Genomic DNA, 26,408 nt, shown 5'->3' with positions numbered 1-26,408 from the left:
GTAGTTTCAGGAGAAGATTTTTGTAAAAGTTCATGACGACGGACGCCGACTGACGCCAAGTGATGACTGAAAAGCTCACTTGGTCCTGTGGGCCAGGTGAGCTAAATACCTGGAAAATGTAATATAAACTTATTTTAGCTGTTATGACATTCACCTTAAACTTATTGGACTTCAATAAAGTTTTATTTCTCTAATAGGAAATTCATTGTGCTAAATTATTAACAGTTTGAACCCAAATGAAGTATCCTATAAAGGTATACCTCATCTACATGATAAACTTTTATGAAATGATCAAAACTCAAATAATTCAACGCCCTCTGTCTACTTCCGTTGTGATCATATTTAACACTGGATTATTCAGGTTATAATTGATCAGTACAAAACATATATCAAGAAAGATAACTCAGTCCAGTTATATTTTTTATTTTCAACTTAATTCAAAACTCCTAACATCCAGTAATTGCAGTAACTATCCTTGTAATAAAAAATGAAGGGACTAGATATTGTAATAAAACAGATCTTGTGATGATTATATAAGATATGAGTATTGTTAGTACAATATAACTTCTTGTCATGTACTTGACAAATATGAAAATATTTCACAAATGTATAAATAATAACATATATATTTATAAATACAATTGATATTATAATATGAATATTATATGGTACCATATAAGCAAAGGATTTTACTAACAAGAAATAAATTTGTAAATGTTGATAAGCTCTATTATGGTGTAAGTAATTAACTTGATGTATAAAAGCAATGCACTGTTTTTTCAACTTCTGATTATGCTTTTAGAGACTTGCTTAGTTAGAAACCTCAAAGGATAATAAACAATTTTTTTTTACTTACCATTATTTACAGAATAAAAATAAATGGTGTGATATTTGTCTGTGTGAGTAAAAACTTTTTCTTTGGCCATATATCTAAAATATCTATTCTTTCTACTCTTGATTAAAGCAGAGTTAATACTCAACAGACACACATAGAAAATGCAAACTTTAAAAAAGAAAATGGTGCAATAATGTTTCTGTTTTAAGTGTGTGGCCTCTCATAAAAGGGTACAAAAATGATCTAAGTGTTACACTATAGCTAAGATGATCTAAGTGTTACACTATAGCTAAGATGATCTAAGTGTTACACTATACCTCAGATGATCTAAGTGTTACACTATATCTCAGATGATCTAAGTGTTACACTATACCTCAGATATTCTAAGTGTTACACTATAGCTCAGATGATCTAAGTGTTACACTATAGCTCATAAGATCTAAGTGTTACACTTTAGCTCAGATGATCTAAGTGTTACACTATAGCTCAGATGATCTAAGTGTTACACTTTAGCTCAGATGATCTAAGTGTTACACTATAGCTCAGATGATCTAAGTGTTACACTATAGCTCAGATGATCTAAGTGTTACACTATAGCTCAGATGATCTAAGTGTTACACTAGCTCAGATGATCTAAGTGTTACACTTTAGCTCAGATGATCTAAGTGTTACACTATAGCTCAGATGATCTAAGTGTTACACTATAGCTAAGATGATCTTAGTTGAAAGAAGTTTCAATGTAAACAGATGTCCATTTCTTAGGCAAATAGTCTTTTGAAATCTTTTTGTGAAAGATTCTTGTAACAAATCTATTTTTACTTTTTAAAGTTTGATACTCTTCTGTCCAAGTATATTACTTTCATTATTTTCTATTGGTAGGTATGGGATGTACTAGTATATAGATAGAAGTTTAAGTCAATACATCAAACATTGCCAGCATATTGGAGACAGCTTACTGTAACACTTGTTGAGGATACAGAAAAACAGTCTAATTTGGGATAATAACTCAAGACACATTCCAGGGTCTACCATGTGTATTTTAGTTATTATCCTGAGAGTATATGTAGCTCTCTTTATGTAAAAAAACCGAACCCTACCAATAACTCTAACTGACAACACTTATGTATATAGTGCCAATTATACATCTAATAAATTGTCAGTCACTTCCTGTTTAATGGGGGAAATTACCTCCAAAGAGAGTACTGGGAGAGTACCATGCAATCTCCATATATAATAACATGAGCAGCAGCTCTTTGGTAAAGGATCATTTATAACATGTTGAAAGAATTAAATAGTATAAATTCTAGATTTCAGTCTGAAAAATTGATACTCATTTTACATTAGTGCAATAAAAAATAAACCAACTGAAATGTGAGGAATATGTAATGAAATAGCAACACACTGACACAAATATACAAAAGATATCTTGTGGTAAACATATATATTCTTCACTAGCAGACAGGCATCTATACAATATATCTAAATCAGAAGGAGTCACATGACTAACTTATAAAGTTAGTAATATATTTCTATGAAATGGAATATACTGAGTATGATTGAAATCTTAAATAGTCTCACAAATGTTTATTGATTCGGTAATGAATAACTTATACATGTAGTACTTTGGCTGATGTAAATTATTTTCTAAATGCACTCTTATCAGCAAGATGTAGTATAAAAACGATAACACAGAAAAATAGAAAACATACAAAACATACAAAACATAATAAAAGTAATGAAAACAAAAAAGACAAATATCACAGCATCTATACACACTGGCAAAATACCCATTATAAAAAAAACATGTAAATTGAACTGCTCTTTACCTCAGAAGTGCCCCTGTAACAATAAACACCATACACTTTACCTCAGAAGTGTCCCTGTAACAATTAATAAACACCATAAACAGTAAATTGTCACTGAAATGTAGTATAACTGATATGTCACTTACATTATCAGTAAATACATTAAAGGCTATAAAGAGGGAAAATAGGTTCAATATGAAATAAATAACTCTCTCTGGGGTACTTTATAAATACTAAGGAGACTAATTAGGTAAAATACAATATTATATATCTCACCAACATAAAGAAGTCAGATCTAGGTATATTTATATTACTTCTCCATAAAGTTCTTGTTTATGAAATCTTGTTTTACATCTAAAATCCTAATTAATATAATCCCATCCCCCCTTAACAAAATATTCAGCACATCTTCATAAGGAGACAATTATTACCCTAAATACATGGAAAACTCAAAGTCAGCAGTCTATAATGTTTAAATGAATTATAATTTAGATACATGTGTCTGGAAAAATGATAAAAAAAGGATGAAGTTATCTCCCCTTATAGAATCAAATAAATGATTAAATATAACTGAAGAACATTGCACTTGTCATAAACAATTTATAGCACCAAATACAAAGAAAAAATCAAAACTCACTCAGACAGCTCCAAAAAAAGGCAAAAACTATTCAAACAATTGAATATAAGGATTTTTATTAATGAAAAGAAACTTTGGAGTCATTGACTTCAGCAATGGCCTGCAGACAATAAAAATTTGTTCAAACCAGTTAAATCTGAATGATAATATCATGAAAATAAGCAGATTTTAAGAGATCCTAGTAATTTCATAGGATTTGTTTCAACCACAATTCTAACAGTATACTGCTCTGCCAGAAAAAATATTTTTCTATGTATATACAAACTGCATTATGGGCAACAGTTTTACTCTTTTGATTAGATACTTTAAAAATGTAAAAAATTCATAGGACTGAAAAAATTAATATAAATAAGTCATAAATTTATATTATGAATTGTAAATAATTCATAACTTGTCAAGTTTTAAAAACCTATATATATATATATATATATTCAGAATTTACTGTAATCACCAAAATTTCACAACACACATGTATTGAAAGACAGGAAAATACATATAACAATGGATCTTTAAGTTATATTTAACAATTCATAAGTAAATTTCATACAATACATGTATAAATATTTTAAAGATAAATCAAAGAACCTGATAGCTCTGCGGGAAAAGATGGCATTTGTTTACTTTGCATTCTACAGAATTTCCAGCAGTTTGTATAGCAAAATTAAATTTTTCTAGCGGTTGTATTGCTTCAATATTTTAATATGTTTGACATGGGAAAAAAACCTGTTAAAACAAAGCTATCTGATATCAAGAGAATTAATTTCACACTGAAATTATCAGAGAAACAGTAAAGGAAGCCTGTTGTCTAAAAAATAATCAAAATAGCACAAACTTTTGTTGATATAATTGCAGAATTTATAATTTACTGTGGAACAGAATAGAACAGCAACTATCTTCACTTCTTGCAAAAGATATGTATTTTAAATCATGTTTGTCAACAAGTCTTTAATTTTGGTTTTTACATCATTATTGGACCATTTTGCTTGTGTAATGTTTGTTTGGTGGAAATAAAGTCCCATAAATAAATCTTGACATTATTTTGTTGTTTAAGTGTTAAATCCAGAACCAGATCTAGTGGAACTTTGGAACACTCAGACATTGAAAGAGTAGTATGGTCACAGACTACTTTACAACCATCTTTAACTGAAAGAATAGATAATTTAAAATCAAATAAAAAGTTAAATGATATTTTCAAATTAATTTTCAACTCATCCTTACTTAATATTATAGGATAGTACCCTAATGAATAGTAATTGCCTCTATACTCATATAGTTAATGATGGGATTCACTCTGAACCTTAACACAACATGACAACAACTTTTTTCTATTGACTCAATCATCATCCTCACTACTAGACTGGTCTTTCTCAGGGATTTCTGTTTCTCCTTTCTCTACCAGTAGTTGTGAAGGATTTGTGGATATACTGTAATCCATGTCACTCTCTGTAGGACTTACTACATCATTTACATGGTCAATGTGATTTATTGCCGCTGTGTATTCATATTTGGCCACATATCTGACCCATTTATCTGGAGGATTTGGATTTTCTACGGAGACAGACCTAATTTGAGTCTGTGATGCTGTACATGATGGCATAGTAAAGCGAACTTCAGCAGTTTGTTCAAATGTCTCTGGAATAACATCATGAGGACTAAGCTCTAAGGAAAGTTTGAACAAATGATTTTTGTAAGCACCTGAAAGAAAAATTATATATTTCTTATTAGTGCAAAGTTAAGGTACTATAATAATTCCAGTATAACAATTTTTCAATTGCTTCTTATTATTGAAATGTAAAGTAAACTTAAAAGAACACAAACTAGACATTTTATTCAAAGTCAGAGCTCGGAAGTGAATAAGTCTTCCTGTTTTATTTCTGTAAATCTAGATGTGTATATATGATGAAATAAATGTTTGACTTGTTTGTGTTGGTTTCTGTTTTCATCAATGAGGTGTTTGTTTGCCACTTTATATAAATACTTCATATAAATTATGATCACACTTTTTCAGATTTCACACATGATTATCAGAAAGCATAAAAATAGCTACGGGCTTGGTTGATGAGCAGCAAACATCAATTTTAACGTCTTTCTTTACACACAGGACTCGACAGGAGAGTATCGAGACTAATAACCTCTTGAAGTCAACAAGGTTTATAAAGGTCAGTCATGGGACTCGCAATTTTAAGCTATGACTAGTCATGAACAGTTGGAAAAAAAGAATTAAATTTAAATCTTTATTCATTATTTAAGTCTCTATCATAAATAAAGCAAGAAAAGAAGATTATGATATGAAATGATTGATAATTGGGTGTGTTGATAAAGCATAGTATAATATTAATGCATCTTTGAATTCATCAGCTCAGAAAATGATAAGTTCAAGTATGGAAGTACTGGTCTCAGAGGCGAATTTAGGAAGGGGGGGGGGGGGGGGGGGAGAGGTCCCCCCTTTTGTGGAAAACATTTGGTTGATTATATAGGGAATCACTGAAGCATGACTAAAGCAGCCCCCTCTTAGGCAGTCAGTGGGCCCCCACTTTTAAGATTTTCTGGATCCGCCACTGGGTCTTATTGTGAACCAAATCAAGACCATTCTTTTTAAAGCAAAGCAAGTATACACTGTCAATAATCTGAAAACTCACTGCACAGATTTCAATGATTAGAAATTACTTTTCACATGGAAATAGGCATTTTAATTTAAATTGCACAATAGTTATACATGTACTAAAGAAGGCCCAACTTACTTAGGATGTAAATTTGCAAGCTGCTACATTAGTTAAAAGCCTATTTACACAGTTGAGCTAGCAAGAATTTATATAAATGAAGATAAATTCAAATTGATTCTAGAAATCACGTCAGAACAAACATATTTTTTTCCAACTGACCAGGAACTGTGCTGATTACTGAAAAATTCAATAACTGGTATATTGCAGTACTACAATGTACGAAGCTGTGTTAACTTATCAGACATAGTTGCTAGGGAGAATATCTAATCTAGAAAGTCTAATGTGGTCACTTGAGAACAACAATGAGACAAAAGATACACGATATGTCAGACAGTCATATATCTTTACACATTAATTTTAGGAATGCATCAGACTTTAATCCTGAAAACCAAACCTGACAATTTGAGTATGACCATAAAAAATAAGTCCATTACAGACAGATATACGGTCTTTTCACAAACAATCCAAATACAAATATTTGTTGACCAATAGTATATATCAAAACTTAATGATGGACATCTAAGCCTGATCACTGCAGAGGAAAAATGAGGGCAGGGTGATATCATTAATGTTGTGATCTAAATGTTCAGACTGGCAGTTCTGACATTGCAAACAAATTCTTTCAAACTAAAACAAGTTAATCTTCTTCATCCTATATATATATATATACTGAAAATCTCTAACCTTTGAAAATCAAGAACAGGTGACTGAAGCCATAATAACATATATACATATACACTTATCACAAAAAATGTGTGGTACATGTATTACTGAGGTATCAAATTAAGAAAACCAATGGAAAATGGGAGTATATTGGATAGTGAAGAACAGGCCATATCAGAACTCTCAAATAAATTGTAGGAAAACTTTTTTACATAGAGCAGCCAGGGTACTTACTATCCATGTAAAGGACTTCTGAGACAAAACTGAGAATTTATACTTATTTCAAAACCACACTTTGGGGAGGAATTTCCTGCTGTGAGGTTCAAAACATCAATTGGTAACATCTTTGGAAAAATTTGCTGAAAACTGACTTTGTTCTATTTTTAAGTATGGAAAAATGGCTGAAACAATTCAAATAATTGTTGTTCTATTTTTAAGTATGGAAAAATGGCTGAAACTATTCAAATAATTGTTGTTGAATGCATATTTAAAGGTTTGTATGTTAAGTGAGTCCTACAATTGTGATTCCAATGTCATTGACCAAAGGACAAATTCGAGCATCATTTAATATACATGCCATATGATAATGTGCTAATTGAAAGGTCTTGATTTGCAATATATGTAAATCAGTTGTTATTAATATTGAAAAAATTCAACTATTCAAAAAATATACAAGCAGCAAGCTAGTTATGTTTGCCTTTAAGTTTGTGTTTATCTGTTAAAAACGATGTAATGGTATGACCATCAGTTAAATAGAAAAGACTATTACCACTATTAGTTTTAATTGAAATAGAATATATACCTATACCGTACATGTTTTAGGGTATAATACATGGATGGCAATAGAAAGCACTTGGTAAAGTAAAATTAAGTGGTTGCAGATTCCTTCATTTATTGATTTTTCTCTGGAATGATGCTTTAATGAATAAAGAGAAAAGATCCCAAGGCAGTAAAATAATAATTACTTAACCAAGTAAGCAATTCTCTTATTGACTCTAAAAATCTGTATATATATTGTATCTTAGGTGGGCTATAGTGTTCAAGGAACAAATGTATGAGAGTTCAGGGGTTGGACCCAACAACCCATAATTTTTATAATCATTTCTAGCAGATTATTTTGTGCTTTGAAAAATGTTGTTAAAAGCATCAATGATATTATGATATTAAGCTTAATTACCTTCACTTTTTTCTGGAAGTCTGGGTATTCTCCAAACAACAGCATGATATACATTCTCATACTTGGCAACACCAACATCAGTTTCCATAAGAGTTGGAGTCATTAATCCTTGAGCTATCATTGTCAATCTTTCCAGGCCTTTGATTTTCCCAGGTTTTCTCCATGCTGATTTTAAAGAGCCATACCCAAACCGTCTTTCATATCGAAATAAATATATCCATTGTTCTGGTATTGCAAATCTGACTTCAATATTTTCACATGGAAACTGACCATGCTTTTTACTGAACGAATGATACCCAGTTACAAGGAGGTCACACCTAATTTCAAACTTTTTCTTTTTAACTTCTTGCGTTATTGTCAACTGAAGAGGCAACTCTTTATTTTCACGCAGTCTGACACGATATCTCATTAATTCAAATCGACATGCATCTAAAGGATGAAATCTTATTGTTCCATCTTTTTCAAATAGTTCTTTGTTTACTGTACAATGAAATTCCAGATCTTCTGGTCTGATCCATTCTTCTGTTTTGATAGGTAGAATGTCATGACGACCTACAACTTCATTTCCATCCTTTCTTTTATCATTGATACCTAATTCTGTGGCAGGCATTCCAGTGACAAAAGCTAAGAAAAATATCCTACACCTTACTTTCTGAGATAAAATTTTACCCTGCTTGTCAAGCACTGTCTTATATTCATCCCAAACCTCGGCAGATACTTCATCTTTGACATAAGTCAATGTTTTTTCACGGCGAGCATCCATGTTCATCATTGTATCTTCTATGAGACGAACAAAAGTATTTATCTCCTCCTTTTTTAAAGACCCAAATTTCATCATTTCTGATACCTGTGGTGCATGGTCAAGTATCATAGTAGCTTTTGGTTTTTTGACAAATGAAGGTTTAATTCTATCAGGTCTTATCCCCACTCTTTCTTTGTAGAAGATATACTGTATTTTTACTGTGTGTATTTTACCGTATTGGTCATAATGTTGTAATGTAGGTTCTGATATTGAATAGCAAGGTTGCAGTATAAGTTCTTGAAGAATTTCAGCACTTTTGTCATCACGAAATATTTGAAGAGTTGGACCTTCTTTTTGTTGAACTAGTTTAACATAAACTTCCTTCCAGAAACGATTTCCTGCTAAGGCCAACTTTTTCTTTATTGGCTGCCTCAACATTAAATGCCATCCTTCTTTTTCGAGATCAGCCTTTGCATAAAATGGTGAAAGTGGTTCTAAATTTTCCTCTTCTGAAGAATTGATATCAGTAGATACATCACTACTTTTAAAAGAATCTATTACTTTCGGTGCATTTGTTTCTTCATGGAGATCTTTGAATTCTGCAAAATTTTCTTCAGCCGGAGATTCCCTATCAAATGGATTTTCCCTAGGAGGTTGAGGTGACCTGCTAGGTCGAGGAGGTGGTACAAGAGCTGGAACAGGCACTGTATTCAATATTTTTGATTCACTCATGATTGGTTTTATTTTCAATCTAAATGTGTCATCATCCTCGTTGTCATCATCGTCATCATCATCATCATTAAAATTTGTTGAATCAGCAACAAAATCAACATCATGTACATGTACATCTCCATTTTCCACCTTATCGCTGATTCCTGAGTCACGCTTATCAACAGCAGTACCAAACGGATCAAAATTTTCTAAATATGTGGAAATTTTGGTAGTGTCAGAAACAACTGAATCCAAATCAGTAAAATTAGATAGATAATTGTCACAGTCTGATAGAAATTTATGTTTTGCTGAAGCCGGTTTTTCAAGATCCATAAAGGGATTTATCGTAGATTCATCACTTATAGGATCAAAATCAGATTCATCCATCATGAGAAAAGGATTATTTAAAGACATTTTTCTACCTTGTGTAGGAATATCTGATTGAGTTATCTGATCAGCTGCAAAAAAATCCTCTTCAAATGGATTGATGCTTCCCTCCATTGGTGCATTGTCCATATTTTCTGTAATATCACCCCAGATATTACCATGAGAAGGTATATCAGATGTGTTGAGCATATCTGAGAAAAAGTTATTGTCACTAAAAACATCTGCTGTTTGTTGATGAGATATTTCCTCTCCTGTATCAGACAAGAAAGGATTTTTCAGTGCAGTCCCTTGAGATTCCTGATCAGGAGGGACATCAAGAGAGAGCATTCTGAAGCCTAAATTATCATATTCTCTTGAAGCAAATGCTGAAGAATCAGGTTGTAATTCAGCATCATCTTTACTATTCATATCTTCTACGTCTTTGTCCTCCAATACAGAAGCAAAAGGATCTACATTTGTCTGAATGTTAGATGTAGGGAATGTTATTTTGGTTGTCGCTGAAGGAATAGGGGGAGGAGTCAATGGATCGAACAAATCAGGCGTAAATGAAGGTTTATCTTTCCCAAATGAGCCAAGAGAAACATCTGTACCCTTCATTGTATCAAGCTGTAGAAATTCATCCACCAATGAACTTACAAAATCAGAGGGAATGTGTGTGACCTTGTCTTGACCTTCCCAGAATGCTGATTCAAAGCCCAATGGTGTGGATCGACAAGATGACATTTCACTATGAGATTGGACATTACTACTGTATATCATATCTGACCCATCAAAACTACTGCATAAACTACTTCCTTGTTGAGATAGATCTGTTCCAAAGTCTTCTAATCCAAGTAAATCTTCGTTCATGTAAGATGGCGGCACTTGATTATCCACATTAGTAGTTTGTTCATCTGTAGAGAGTCCAAGGAGATCAATATATCCAGTGTCAACTGAAACAGACGTTTGATCTAAACCAAGTAAATTTTCACTACTTGCTCTTAAACTGTTTGCTGGTGGTTTAGGTGTACCTCTTGGAGATATATCTGGTGTTACTTTAAGATTTGAAATTCCTTGAGAGAAATTCAACAACTCATCTTCTGTTGTATTGTCATCTGCCATTTTATATTCTGTTACAGTTAGATCAAGGTCTTCACCAGTTTCACGTTTAATCAGAGACATATTATCATTCGTTTCATCAACATTTAATTTGGATTTTTCTACTTGTTCAATGTCATCATCAAAACTAGCTGAGAGTTTATGAAGTGTATTTTGAGTTTGGTAGAGATTCTGCTTGATGCGGTCTTGCATTTGTTGGAAGATTTTCCATTCTTCAGACTTTTTTTCACTTATTTTTTTTTCAATATCTTTATATTCTTCTGTTAATATTTCTTTTGAAGGTGACTTTGATGGTGATTTAGGAGGCTTAGATGATTTGAATGGTGAGCTAAATGGTGATTTTGATCGTTTCTTTTTCATAAAACCAAATCCCTTTGAAGGACTTTTGTCTCTAACACGTAGCTTTCCTTTATCTTCTTTATGTTTGCTGCGTTTATCATCACCATTAGGGGAGGTAACAACCAAATTAGATGATTCGTCAAATGATTCTGATGACATAGCTAAGTTAAACTTCCCTGAAATTAGAAAAAATATTAAATTAAAATCTTAATTTAAATAGTATATGTCATCTAGTTTTCATAAAGTATATTTTGAGGCATAATCTATTTTCCTTTTTTGAGGTAACAAATGGCAATGCCAACAAACAGTGAAATTATTGCAATGCGCTCAGTGTATCAAACTTTTTACAAAATTTAATGATATGACTGCAATGACTGATAAGTTTGGTTACATGTAGTAAGTGAACTGTACATGAAGTGACCTGCCTGCAGTTGTTAATATCTACACTATCATTTAGATTCTGGGGTGTATTGGTCTCATTGGCAATAATACAATATCTTCTTATTTTATATGTTAATCTTTCAGTATATTTAAAATTAGTACCATAATATTTTCTATAGAACTTTTGACTTATTAAAAGCAAGGAGAGCAATTAAATGCACAATATCTGTTTTTAAATTGTTGACTCCACAATAACATCAAACAAGTTGTGCCATCATGCAATTAATCCTGGCTTCCTGTGTTGACTTTCATTTAACCTTTGATTATAATACATCCTTGTTTTCTAATTTGCTGGCTTTGATACTGCACAACAGTGAGCAATAAATCTCCAATATATTGACAACAATGTTTAACACAAGAAAAGCAACAAATATGTTTAACAAAACAGATAAGGACAAATCAATAAATGGAAAAGAATCTCGTTGTATCCCAAAGTGTGAGATTTACAATAATAGGAAGACCAAAGAAAGGATGGGATACATGACATGCCACTTGGAATATTCAAAGGGATACAATGTATTTCTTTTTTTAGGTTTATAACTTCTAGGTTAAAATAAAGATTAATCAAATTAACAACACTTTATAGGATGAAAAGACTCTTTGCAATAATTAATTTTCTACACTGAAGGAAAATCTACTGTCTTATTGATTTAAAAACATTTTCTTGGTGATAAATTTGAGTAAAGAAACAAGTTCTTTCAATTAACCTGGAAAACAAAGCACAAATCCTGCTGCTTAATTGATGTTAAAACTAATTCACATACAAAGATAGAATGAATAGTTGTTAATCCACTAAACTTTAAATCATATTGTTGACATGTATCTATTGCTGAGCCAAATGTCAACATATGCATGCTCCTAATAAATAAGGTAAGAATATTGAGGAAGTCATGTCACCTCATTGAATAAATCATAACACGTATCTATTGCTGAGCCAAATGTCAACATATGCATGCTCCTAATAAATAAGGTAAGAATAATCAGGAAGTCATGTCACCTCATTGAATAAATCATAACACGTATCTATTGCTGAGCCAAATGTCAACATATGCATGCTCCTAATAAATAAGGTAAGAATAATCAGGAAGTCATGTCACCTCATTGAATAAATCATAACACGTATCTATTGCTGAGCCAAATGTCAACATATGCATGCTCCTAATAAATAAGGTAAGAATAATCAGGAAGTCATGTCACCTCATTGAATAAATCATAACACGTATCTATTGCTGAGCCAAATGTCAACATATGCATGCTCCTAATAAATAAGGTAAGAATAATCAGGAAGTCATGTCACCTCATTGAATAAATCATAACACGTATCTATTGCTGAGCCAAATGTCAACATATGCATGCTCCTAATAAATAAGGTAAGAATAATCAGGAAGTCATGTCACCTCATTGAATAAATCATAACACGTATCTATTGCTGAGCCAAATGTCAACATATGCATGCTCCTAATAAATAAGGTAAGAATAATCAGGAAGTCATGTCACCTCATTGAATAAATCATAACACGTATCTATTGCTGAGCCAAATGTCAACATATGCATGCTCCTAATAAATAAGGTAAGAATAATCAGGAAGTCATGTCACCTCATTGAATAAATCATAACACGTATCTATTGCTGAGCCAAATGTCAACATATGCATGCTCCTAATAAATAAGGTAAGAATAATCAGGAAGTCATGTCACCTCATTGAATAAATCATAACACGTGTCTATTGCTGAGCCAAATGTCAACATATGCATGCTCCTAATAAATAAGGTAAGAATAATCAGGAAGTCATGTCACCTCATTGAATAAATCATAACACGTATCTATTGCTGAGCCAAATGTCAACATATAGATATAGGAAGATGTGGTGTGAGTGCCAATGAGACAACTCTCCATACAAATAACAATTTAAAAAGTAAACCATTATAGGTTAAAGTACGGCCTTCAACACGGAGCCTTAGCTCACACCGAACAACAAGCTATAAAGGGCCCCAAAATTACTAGTGTAAAACCATTCAAACGGGAAAACCAACGGTCTAATCTATATAAACAAAACGAGAAACGAGAAACACGTATATATTACATAAACAAACGACAACTACTGTACATCAGATTCCTGACTTAGGACAGGTGCAAACATTTGCAGCGGGATTAAACGTTTTAATGGATCCAAACCTTCTCCCTTTTTCTGAAACAATAGCATAACATCACAACAAAGAAAAACATACGATAAAATATCAATTGGCAGACTTAACTCAATCAAAAAACGTATGATTAAACAATGAACGAATAAATTTGATCTGCGATATCTGAATACAAATGCACAGTTAATTAAATATTAGAGACAAACATTCATGACCAAAAAGCTAACAAACAAATTCAAAAACAGGACATGACTGAGAAATATTTAACCAATCAATGTTCACTTTAGAAAAAAACCGTTTTTTTTATAATCTTGAAGTTTATACAAATGTTGTAAGAATAAGTGAAGATATTACAAATAATCAAAGCTGGTGTACAGACAAGATCCGTATAAATAAAAAATGACAAAAAAGCATTATAAACAGTATCAACAGGTCGAATTAACAAGAAAATACGATTTGAGAGTACTCGCAGTTACTGACAGCTAGTTAAAAGCCAAAACCAATTAATAATAAAAAATCATGCATCAGAGACTAAAATCGACTAAAACACATCACAGGGATTTAGTATTTTAACGTCATTAATAGTCAAAGAAGACATGACTTGTGGAATGTATCTATTGCTGAGCCAAATGTCAACATATGCATGCTCCTAATAAATAAGGTAAGAATAATCAGGAAGTCATGTCACCTCATTGAATAAATCATAACACGTATCTATTGCTGAGCCAAATGTCAACATATGCATGCTCCTAATAAATAAGGTAAGAATAATCAGGAAGTCATGTCACCTCATTGAATAAATCATAACACGTATCTATTGCTGAGCCAAATGTCAACATATGCATGCTCCTAATAAATAAGGTAAGAATAATCAGGAAGTCATGTCACCTCATTGAATAAATCATAACACGTATCTATTGCTGAGCCAAATGTCAACATATGCATGCTCCTAATAAATAAGGTAAGAATAATCAGGAAGTCATGTCACCTCATTGAATAAATCATAACACGTATCTATTGCTGAGCCAAATGTCAACATATGCATGCTCCTAATAAATAAGGTAAGAATAATCAGGAAGTCATGTCACCTCATTGAATAAATCATAACACGTATCTATTGCTGAGCCAAATGTCAACATATGCATGCTCCTAATAAATAAGGTAAGAATAATCAGGAAGTCATGTCACCTCATTGAATAAATCATAACACGTATCTATTGCTGAGCCAAATGTCAACATATGCATGCTCCTAATAAATAAGGTAAGAATAATCAGGAAGTCATGTCACCTCATTGAATAAATCATAACACGTATCTATTGCTGAGCCAAATGTCAACATATGCATGCTCCTAATAAATAAGGTAAGAATAATCAGGAAGTCATGTCACCTCATTGAATAAATCATAACACGTATCTATTGCTGAGCCAAATGTCAACATATGCATGCTCCTAATAAATAAGGTAAGAATAATCAGGAAGTCATGTCACCTCATTGAATAAATCATAACACGTATCTATTGCTGAGCCAAATGTCAACATATGCATGCTCCTAATAAATAAGGTAAGAATAATCAGGAAGTCATGTCACCTCATTGAATAAATCATAATAACTCTGATGAGGAAAAATAGTTTTGAGTCAGTGTTTTAATTCTGTGGAGGACATCTTCACATCTTCAGAACAATATATCAACAGAAAAAATCTAAATCTAAAAAGATACTGAACGAATTTTTAAAGACTTAAGATATGATTTACATACAAAAAACACCAGGTAAAATCAGAAATCAAGATTTTTTCAATTTCTTGAATAAAAACTGTCAAAAAATAAATTTGGAGGGTAAAGATTAATGCAGATGAAAATGCCCCATAAATGTACACTACTCATTGTAGATTCGTAGAGCCTTTCCACTAGTTTTTTCATTAGCTGATTGTATAAATGTTATATTTGGAAGGACATGCGTAACCAACATGGTACTAATTTTGTATGTTTCGCATTGGAGGACATGCTTAACCAACATTGAACTAGTTTAAAAATGTTCTGCATTGAAGGACATGCCTTATCAACTTGAAAACTAATTTTGAATGTTTTGCATGGATAGACATGCCTAATTAACTTGAAACTAATTTTAAATGTTATGCATGGATAAACATGCCTAATTAACTTGAAACTAATTTTGAATGTTTTGCATGGATAGACATGCTCAACCAACATGGAACTGAATTTGTCTGAAAGATAAATCATTGGTTTAAGTTTAATAGAAAATCTCCTTAAATTGCACTGTTGGATCCTCCTTGGGATTTTTTTAAATGTGGTAATAAAAAATACATGTCATTGTAGACTTGACAACTATTGATTTGTCAAGGTATAGCATTACAAGGAAGTAAAACCAATTAAATTCCATCAATATTATTGACATAGACAACTATTTATGCTGTTACTTTGACTGAAATATATTTTTTTTTTTTATAAAAATAGGTGATATAGGTATATTATGTTGTAATAACCTCAATGTTCACATCTGAAGATGAATTATTGTGGATTTGGTAAAGATTGGAGGACATTTACTGATTTAGATAATTTTTACAAGCTATCGGTACAGTCTATTGTCACAGATGACCATCCACTATTTTCATTCATGGTAAAACAGCCTAACTTATGGTTTAATAGTTAGAAATATTTAACGAATTAAAAAACCTTCTATATGAAGAAAATTCCTTCTCGGATACGTTTTATTCAAGTTTTTATTACAGAGTCTGAGTCTATATAATATTGGTTCCATTTGTAAAAAAAGTGGCCATAACCCTTGATAAATGAAGCATTTAAAAGATACCACTTTTAAGATGTTTAAGTCGAGGTCAAGTGACACTGTGCTGATGACATTTTGAAGAATCTTTTTTACATTGAAGAAGTCATGTGATATTAACTAGGACCACTTGCATGATAAATTAGTCTTTGAACATTTCCTTTACATGTTTCATGAAATGAATCTAATTAGGTACATGGATTCAGGGGCGTAGCTAGGCAATTTTGATGTGTACGCAATTCCGGAAAAGGTAGTCATACGGCCGGGGGTCTGGGGACCGCTGAAGGCCCCCTGAAGCTCTGGGGTAAATGGTGCAAAATCCTGCATTCCCGCAATTTCCGAGGACTTAAAATGACCTCACAGAAATCTTACTTTCAGGAGAAAAAAGTCAACTTTGGAAATAAAAAATCAGAGAAAAACAAAGAAACCCGTACTGTTGGGCTTAACAATTTGTTTTTTCTTTTCTTATGTGTAGTGGGTTAAAATGGCTTGATTAGGTATATTCTATTTGTTACCTAATCATGCTGAACCCACTTTACATTAGAAAACAAACTTATTTCTAAGCCAACACTGTGCAACTTAAATGGTATTTTTCTTATTGAGAAAATACATAAATAAAAATTCGAATCAGACACATATCTTTATGTTTTATTTTAGGAGTGAACAAGCAGTGTTTTTCAGCTTTTTTTCTCTCTCAAAGTTAATTCTGAAAAATCGATGTCCATTTCCTTTCTTTTTTTTTACTAAAGATGTCCAAAACCGTGTCTGTTTTAATTTTTTTTCTTAGTATATGTTCAAAAGACCGAGTCCAGATAAACGATTCGTTTTCATTGTATTTCTCAACTAGGTCTTCACTCTTCACATGGTACTAAAGAACCGTTCTGCCCGCGTTGTCGTCGAGACCGGCATACATGCAAATACATTAAGTATCTGAAAGATTCCCGGGTATCCTTGGTTTATAACATTTAATGTTTCCTGCAGCTTGTTAGGAATGTTATCAAATTATCCAGTCCATTTTTTAACCATCTCCGAATTTCGATCTTGAAATTCGTCTTTTGAAACATGGGCATCATCTGCATTCCATTAAAGATTATGTCCCCAACAGCTAAAGTAAGTTGGTCAATGATTGTGGGATTAACTTTTGTGCGACATAACGTGGCTCTGCTGTCAGAAGTCTTGTATTCAACTCTGCTATCAAATGATCGACGAAAGGTAGATACATGTTCAGTTTCATAAGAATGAATTGATGTCCATGGTCTCTTAAAAATGTCATATTTTATTTCATCAGTTATTTTGCAATCTTCAGAAAAAAAATGTCAGGGTAAGGAGGCATAGAAGACGTGACAATTGTGTTTTGACACCCGGAGGACTCAGCCATTTTAAATTGTTTGTATCAGCAACAGAATCACGATGCTGATTTCGTAAATGAAAAGGGAAGACTAGTTTTCGGAACGGAATATAGCTACAAAGTGATCATTAACATATTTGTATATTTTTTTTTTATTAACTTCATTACTTTAGTTAAATTCTTACTAGATTTACCATATTTTTATTTTTTTTGAGATTTTCGATGTGTACGCAACTGCGTTTTTGCATACGGGTTGCTACGCGCCTGGGATTATAAGGGACTAGCCACCTTCTATAGTGCAGGCGTTCTGCTGACTCTAGCTTCCTAAAAAAACTGACCACTTTTATACTTCACTGATATATTCTGACCTCAATTTCATATAATAGGTAGGGTTAAGTTTTCATATCTAGGAAACACATATGGAACAACAAGTATTATGGTTTTCTATCTACCAACAACTCTTCCAATGATTGATTGACACTGAATGGCTTTTTCAGCAGTCTTTGCTATATCCTGGTGGACATTAATTATTATGGGAGCAAGCCAGAGTACCCATAGAAAGGTGGGGAGTATGCATTTATTGGAGAGCAAAGTTATGACACATAAAAAAAACACATCTAACCTTCAACAATAGACCACTTGTGTATGTATATAGCATATTAAAATGGAAAAGTTTTATGATATTATCTATTCAAATGATCACTTATATATATTAATGTTCAGATGGTTGCCAAATATATATGTTAATGTCAGATCCTACAGTCTAGAATTATAAAAAAATACATGAATATTGATCTGCTCAAAGTCATTCATAAAACAAATAAATTTTCCTCACACCAAGGAAAGGTGTGAAATGACGTGCCCTAAATATGAATCTTGTAGAAATGTCTTTGACAAAAGACAATTATAAGCACCATTTACAGTGAGAATTTTTCAGGCTGGAGCTTGATCAATAATATTATGTCCCAACTAATTCTATTATGTCAGATACAGGCTTTTTCAAAAGTAGCTAACAGCAGAAGGTCAGCACATGCACTAATTCAGTACCTTCAAAGCTACTAACTGAAAACATCATTAATTGAAAAAAATAGATAAGAAACATTACCTCAGCCATGTTTGTTGTCTTGCCAACCTGCAGGGGCAGTTCATTCTTTGAATCGGACAGAAAGAAAATGGCTTCCATTAATAGAAATGGAAAATTGGTTAGAAAATCAATGAAATTATATTTACTTACATTATAACAGGGCCTTGGTTAGGAGCCTAATATTACAAATGATTCTGTCTATTGGAAAAATCCATTAATTGATCCAGCAACTTTTCTCCAATTGTAACCAAGGCAATTGGTTGAACAGAACAATATTCCAATATAAAAAAATTGATTTCCAAAATCTTCTTGCAGGAATCAGATCAATGCCAGATTTTTGGAACCAGTCATAAACAAATTCCATCATTAGGGAGGAGCTTAATCAATTTGTCTCTTTATCATAATTATTCCGGGTTACATGGAAGCTTAAGTTCATTATTTATGGTACTATTAAAGCTATAATGACTTATTTATAAATTGATTGATAATATTATAGTAATCTGTGTCAATTCATTATTGCATATGACTGAAGTGTTATAAACTTCCAGGAACCATATTAAATAACAGAATGAAACCATTTGTTTCCTTTTTGGCTTTTTTACTTTCATACAATTATTTTCAAAGGAAGATTGACAACCTCTAAACTTTTGACTTATTTGGAACTAAATCATATTATTCAAAATAAACACAACCAAAATAATTTTTTTCTTCAAAGCAAAATCAACTAAAAAACTAAAAGTCAGATACTGTATCAACAATTTGTAAACAAAATTATAAATGCCTTTAAAATTGCTGATTTCATGATTTTAAAACAAATTTGAGAATTTCCCCCCCTAATATGATATGCTTATGAAAGTCACTTTCTATCAGCACTTCTATTTAACATGAATTATCATTGATAAAGTCTTATGATTATAATTATACTGTTTCCAAAATTTTGAATTTTCGAAATACTAAAAAATGTTCTACCCCAGGAAAAGATGGGGTACCATTCTTCCATGACACCAAAGGAGAACATGTACAGAAAAATGACACACAAAATGCCAAGGAACATTGTTTTTGTTGCTGTTCTTCATTTCAGAGTTACAGTGAAGTCTTAAACACTTCATCTAGCCAAAGTTGTATTCAAATTTTTGGAAAAATATTGCCATTAAAGCATTAAATCATATTTTCTGGGCGTCTAATCCTTAAACATATACTGTAATCCAGTATGAGGGTCATATAAATCCTTCATATTTGTGTAGAATACTTTTATACTATAAACAAGGAATTATTTGAATCTGGAATAATTTTGAATTCTGGAAAATTAATAAGAAATTTATGATGAAAAATAACCCAACTAAATAGGGTTAGCCATGTGCGCATGGCTAAGGGGTGTTAGTTAGTTCATACTGAAATGATAGTGAGCGTAAAATTAACCTTAGCCATGCGTGCATGGCTAACCCTATTTAGTTGGGTTAGTTTTCATCCTACATTTCTAATCAATTTTCCAGAATTCAAAATTATTCCAGATTCAAATAATTCCTTGTTTATACATTTAGTACCAAAAACTTCAAAACAATACTTTTTCAAGCATGACCATAACAAGAGTGCACATGCTGAAATGTCTAGCCTGCTTTACTGACCATTGATTTTTTGTTGGTTGTCCTAAATATAAAGCTTTATAACAAGTATCACATTAACTTAACATGATCCAAGAAAATGAGGTCAAAGTCATATAAACCTAAAGGGAAATACATGTACACCTACCTAACAATCATTCCAAATATAGTAAAACTAAAACTTTTAGTTTCTTAGAAACAATCTTAACCAGAAAAGCTAAACATTGACCAATGAACCATGAAAATGAGGTCAAGGTCAGATGAACCATGCCAGACAGACAGACATGTACACCTTTCGATCAATCTATACATTAAATAGTGTTGAAAAATTGCTTATAGTATATCTAAGAAACAAACTTAGCCATGAAAACTAAGCATTGACCAATGAACCATGAAATGAGGTCAAGGTCAGATGAACCATGCCAGACAGACATGTACACCTTTCAATCAATCTATGCATTAAATAGTGTTGAGAAATTGCTTATAGTATATCTAAGAAACAAACTTAACCATGAAAACTATTAAACATTGACCAATGAACCATGAAAATGAGGTCAAGGTCAGATGATACCTGCAAGACAGAGATATACACCTTACAATCATTTCATATACCAAATAAAGTTGACCGTTGACCTATTTCTTCAAGATAAAGAAAAACAGATAAAAAATTAAAACTTAACACTGAGCAATGAACCGTGAGGAGTTCAAGGTCAAATAAATCCTGCCAGACTGACATTGTAAAGTATTAGAAAAAATGGCCAAAACACAAAAACTTAACTTAATCCACTGAACTATGAAAATGAGGTCAAGGTCAGCAAGTTGGATGTGTACACCTTACAATCATGCAATACACCAAATATAGTAGACTTATTGCCTTTAGTATCTGAGATCAGGTGGAGCAAAATCAAAGCAACAATAAGGAAGTACTTTGTGAAATATTATTTGACTTTTTTAAGATTATCTAAAGGAAACAAATCTTTAATTGGGTGATGTAATATTGTATACCTACAAAAACCTATAAGAAAATATAAGAACTGAAAAAATAACCCAATTAATGTCAAGATCACCATGACAACTACATGGCTGTCTACAATAAAAGACTATATAAAGAAGAAGCAAATGGTAACTAATTGGCACTTTCTCTCAAGAGTTGAGATTTATAAAGTTAACATAACATATTATACACACTCAATACACCGCTTTACTGCTGCTTTAGGAACTGTGGAAACCATTAATTCCAATTTATAAGCAATTTACAAAAACCATTGAGCTATAGTAATTAAAGAGTAATAAAGAACAGGGTTTAAATAAATAGATGGTATGTTAGGCAAATCAATAGGTACCACTGATAAAAGACTTATACAATATTGGAATTGTAAATGAACATTCTATCTATAGTATAGAGCTGATTCAAAATCGGTGTAGGCAGATTGGATGGATAGTTTGGTAACTATGTTCTATAGTTTATTGTGTTTTTCCTTTTACAATAGTTGTGTTTTTTCTTTTACAATATACATGTTTTTTCATACATACACAATTCAGCGGTCATAGGTGGATCCAGGGGGGGGGCCCTGGCCCCCCCTTTTGTGGGAAAAATTTGGTGATTATATAGGGAATCATTGAAGCATGACTGGAGCGGGCCCCCCTTAGGTCAGTCAGCCGGCCCCCCTTAGGAAAATTTCTGGATCCGCCACTGGCGGTAAAACTGTCCTTTGTTGCTGTAAATCATATTTTTTATTCTTTTTATGTTGTTTTGTAATTAAATGAGAACGTTAGTATTCTCATTTGAATTGTAAACTATTTGTCATTTAAGCACCTCTTTTCAAAGGTTTTAACAACAATACAGTAAAATCATCAGACAAACAGGTCCTCAAGTTCAAAGACATATAGCTCCTACAAAAATCAACTGATTCAAATTTCTTGTGGATATGCACGTCAACAAAGTATGTACTTATCATCTATAATCTTTCATCAGAGGATTTGTGATGTCAAACTGTTGCAGTAGTTTATTTAAGCCAAAATATTAAGTTCAAAGGGGCATTACTGCTAGAGAAATATTGAACTATAGCTAGTTTCCTGTTGATATCCTGCACATCTACATAGTATATCATTATTATCTACAAAGTTTCATGAAATCTGAATGTGTGGATTCAGAGAGGTGGCTATGACAAACTGTTCCAAAAGTATATTAAGACTTAACAGTGTATTTCCAAGGGGTATAACTTATAGAAAAAAAAATGATGATTTCCTATCAATATGTACTAATTATCTTAAAAGTTTCATAAAATTCTGTTGTGTGGTTTCAGAGGAGTCGTGATAAAAAGAACAGGACTGAGATGGACAGATGGACAGGTGAAAAAAAGAACAGGACTGAGATGGACAGATGGACAGGTGAAAAAACATTACACACTATGAAATTAAGATCAATGTTTTACTACAAGTAACAAATAAACTTAACCTTATCATTGATCCATGAAAACGAAGTCAAAGTCAGATGACATATACACCTTGCAATCATTCCATTCACCAAATGAAGATGACCTGTTACTTAAAATATCTGTAAAACTGAATGACTGCTTAATTGTTGGTTGCTTAACGTTCAGTGACAAATATTTCATGCATGTTCAGGACCAAAATCAATTAACAACAATTACAATAGGAAGGTCCTGTAGTAGAGGCTGTTTGGGATGAAGATCTTGGAAATATGGGCTGCCCTGGGAAAATGATGATGTATTAGATAGGGACAGAATTTAGCCTTACAATAGGCTACCTATTGAAAGTTGTTGCAAGAGTTCTTAACATGCAAAGAGGTTGGCACTCTCATTACAGGAGGAAGCATCAGCAACATTTCGACCAAATGTGGCTTCAAACTTGTACATCCTGCATAGTCAACAAACCCCTACTTTGGCTTAGGTTTTACAACTGGTCGAAGAAGACCACAGGTGACTATATTTCTATTCCCAGGTCACCTTTGTGGGTTCTGTAAAAATGACCTTTCCTGAGTTACCACGAAAACTTGAATAATTTGAATAATGAAAGCATCTCACTTGCCTGACCTTTAAAAGGTGCACTTTACACTGTTTATTGTATAAAGCAAAGATAGGTCCATCTAACTAAATATATGTTGAGAAAGAGTGTGCATATCAAGATAATTCCCTGAGATTATTAAGTTAAACATAGAAGATTGTGCCATTAATGGATATTTATTACTCAATTTTTACTGAAAATTGATAATACCAAAGTGCTTTAGTTATATGCTTATTAATTATAAAGCTTAAATAAATTATAATTGCCCTTTTTTCAATGACATGTACCCCTTAAATTGCTCTTTTTCTGACTCGCACCCTGCCCTTTTCAAATCCTGGCTAGAACACTGTTTTTGAACCATGAAAATAATGTCAAGGTCAGATGTAAACTGTCAGACTTGTAGACATGTTCAAATCACAATTATATTACATGTTCTATGCAACCTATACAAAGGTAATCTACAAATGTATTAGTATCTCAGTACAGGTACAAGACCTAACCCTGAAAAATTAACTCTTCACAATAAACGATGATTTAATAACAACCATTAAATTACAACCTTTATCAGCAGAGGGTGGGGGAGGGGGGTGGCTGGCGGCCCGGAAAGGGCCCTCTCTTAGGCAGCCAGTGGGCCCCCACTTTTGAAAATTTCTAAATCAGCCACTGATCAGAAGAATGTCATAGAGAAAGCTTTGAATGCCAATGCAATCATTCTACTTTTTATTTATTCATAATATCACAAAGAAAAAGTGTAATGTTGCTCTTTTATGTTTATTATCTTATTCTTTTGTTAAAGGTTACAAATTATCTAATGTTCACATGGCCGTCTTTAAAACATTAGATGAATTAAACATTTATACTGTAATCATCACTAGATAGTAATGCTTTGTTTTAATGTACATGATGAACACATGATTGAATGAATATGACATTAATTACAAAACCAATTTTAAATTCTACATGCTGGAAATTATCTATTTACTTTATTAGATTTTTTGATTTCTGATGTTCTAATGCTAATATTGACAGAAGTTTCGCTATATTTCCAATTCTGAAAAATAACAGAGAATAAAATAGTTTCAATGTTCATGTATATGAAAACTATATTCCACAATCAATATGTACACACAGTTTTTATTGTTAGATTCTACGATTAGTAAACTATTGTTGGTTTTTCTGGTCTATATATTGATTGACTATTTCTGGACATTATATATATGGACTTTATCAAATTTTCATAAGTTCCACTTGACTGACAAATCAATATAAGGTGAATAAAACATTTATAGAGTAATCATCCCATATTCTATTTATTAATTGGTCTATTGATTACAACTTAGAAAACATCAATAAGTTCTTACAATGAATCTTTGCTGCCAAGAGATAAAACTTCATGGGGGCTCACAGTGTACTGCTGCTTGTGTTAAATCCCCATATAGCATACATGATAATAACAGGTTATCAAGTCTAACTTGGGTCATTTTATTAAGAAAACATGCCCTTTTTTCCCTGTTCCTTAATAATATCTTATCATGATGAAAGCATTACATATTTACTGGTATATATGACACTGAGAAAACTATCCACCAAAATTCAAATGAAGTGAATGCATGCAATTTTCAGCAATGATACAACCTTCATCAATGAGAAAATCGATAAATGGCAAGAAAAGGTACTGACATGAAAAAATGTGGAGACAATTCGACGAGAATGTTATTTAATTATTATTGCACACCAAACATATATATAACAAGGAACAACAGAATGTGAAGGGTCTGGTAAGGCCTCTTATAAAATAAAACCAAGACCAAGTATAATACTTATTTTCTTTAATTTTTCTTTGATGTTTATGTGTGATAATTTTCCATCTCTATATAATGAACCTAGAATGGCTTCAATGAGAGCAAGATGACATCTTAAGCCAATGCCATTAATGCCCAGTAAAATATTGATAAACAGATTAATTATGGTCTTTCAACTATAATTTCTTGGTTTAATCTCATCTCAGAACTATCAACCTTGGATAAAACTGTAGCTGATGGTGCCGCCAAACAACAACAACATTATACTATTATACATCCCCTAAAATTTTTCATATAAAAATACAAGATTAACTGATGAAGAGCTCTGGAGAGAAGATCCATATTACCAGTTGTTTGTGCAAGTTTAACATCTTCAATCCATAAAACAAAACTATAATAATTCATTATTCATTACACACCTTACGGCACATCAATTATGGTTAGGAACAATGACTCACAACTATAAACATCTACATTTAGACAAACTTTGGGAGACTAGGGTCCACAATACAAAGTTTCCATTACTGGTACAAAATTTGACTTGTATATAAAATCAAGATGCCAAATCCTCATTGCTGATCAAGATCTTTACATACATGACATAATATTAAATGAACAGTACTACATGTAAATGTACATGTATAAATGCACAAAATAAATTACCTGCAACAGGACATTCATGAATGAAAAGCTCTGGTAAAAAAGGTGCATAAAACCTAAAGGATAAAAGAATTAACAGATTCTTAAGAACATCCAGGATTTTTATGAGTAATGCCAAAATAGTAATGAGAGGTAGAGGGGTACTGGTGACAAGGTCAACATGACAAATTTTACATTGCTGGAATACTAAAAACAAAAATTAAAATTCTAAAATCTTAGTACAAGTCTACACATGGTCATGATGGTGAAAAGGCTAAATACCAGTAAATGACTTCAAACAAAAAATTGGGACACAAGTTCTCATACATGCAAGAATATTTGTGAGAGGCTACATGAACAATAAACAAATGGTTGGATAGACAAGGTCATAAAAATTATTGCT

The 26,408-nt window shown here is 32.1% G+C and overlaps 1 protein-coding gene across 2 annotated transcripts; it reads right to left on the bottom strand.

Moving 5' to 3' along the window:
• Window positions 1-407: 407 nt before the first annotated feature.
• Window positions 408-19,286, bottom strand: LOC139514565 (protein stoned-B-like). Of its 2 annotated transcripts, none has more exons than XM_071303951.1 (3): window positions 19,087-19,286; window positions 7,841-11,293; window positions 408-4,972 (listed from the first exon to the last, which is right to left on the bottom strand). In XM_071303951.1, the coding sequence occupies exons 2-3, from the start codon at window positions 11,274-11,276 to the stop codon at window positions 4,611-4,613; spliced, it is 3,798 nt and encodes a 1,265-aa protein (XP_071160052.1). In that variant the 5' UTR covers window positions 11,277-11,293; window positions 19,087-19,286; the 3' UTR covers window positions 408-4,610. The 2 variants fall into 2 exon arrangements, with proteins under 2 accessions (XP_071160052.1, XP_071160051.1); XM_071303950.1 differs by lacking the exon at window positions 19,087-19,286 and adding an exon at window positions 18,958-19,062.
• Between the last annotated feature and the right edge of the window lie 7,122 nt (window positions 19,287-26,408).

This window comes from Mytilus edulis, chromosome 3 (assembly GCF_963676685.1).
Source record: "Mytilus edulis chromosome 3, xbMytEdul2.2, whole genome shotgun sequence".
Classification (NCBI taxonomy): domain Eukaryota; kingdom Metazoa; phylum Mollusca; class Bivalvia; order Mytilida; family Mytilidae; genus Mytilus; species Mytilus edulis.
This window is presented reverse-complemented; position numbering and strand designations above follow the sequence as displayed.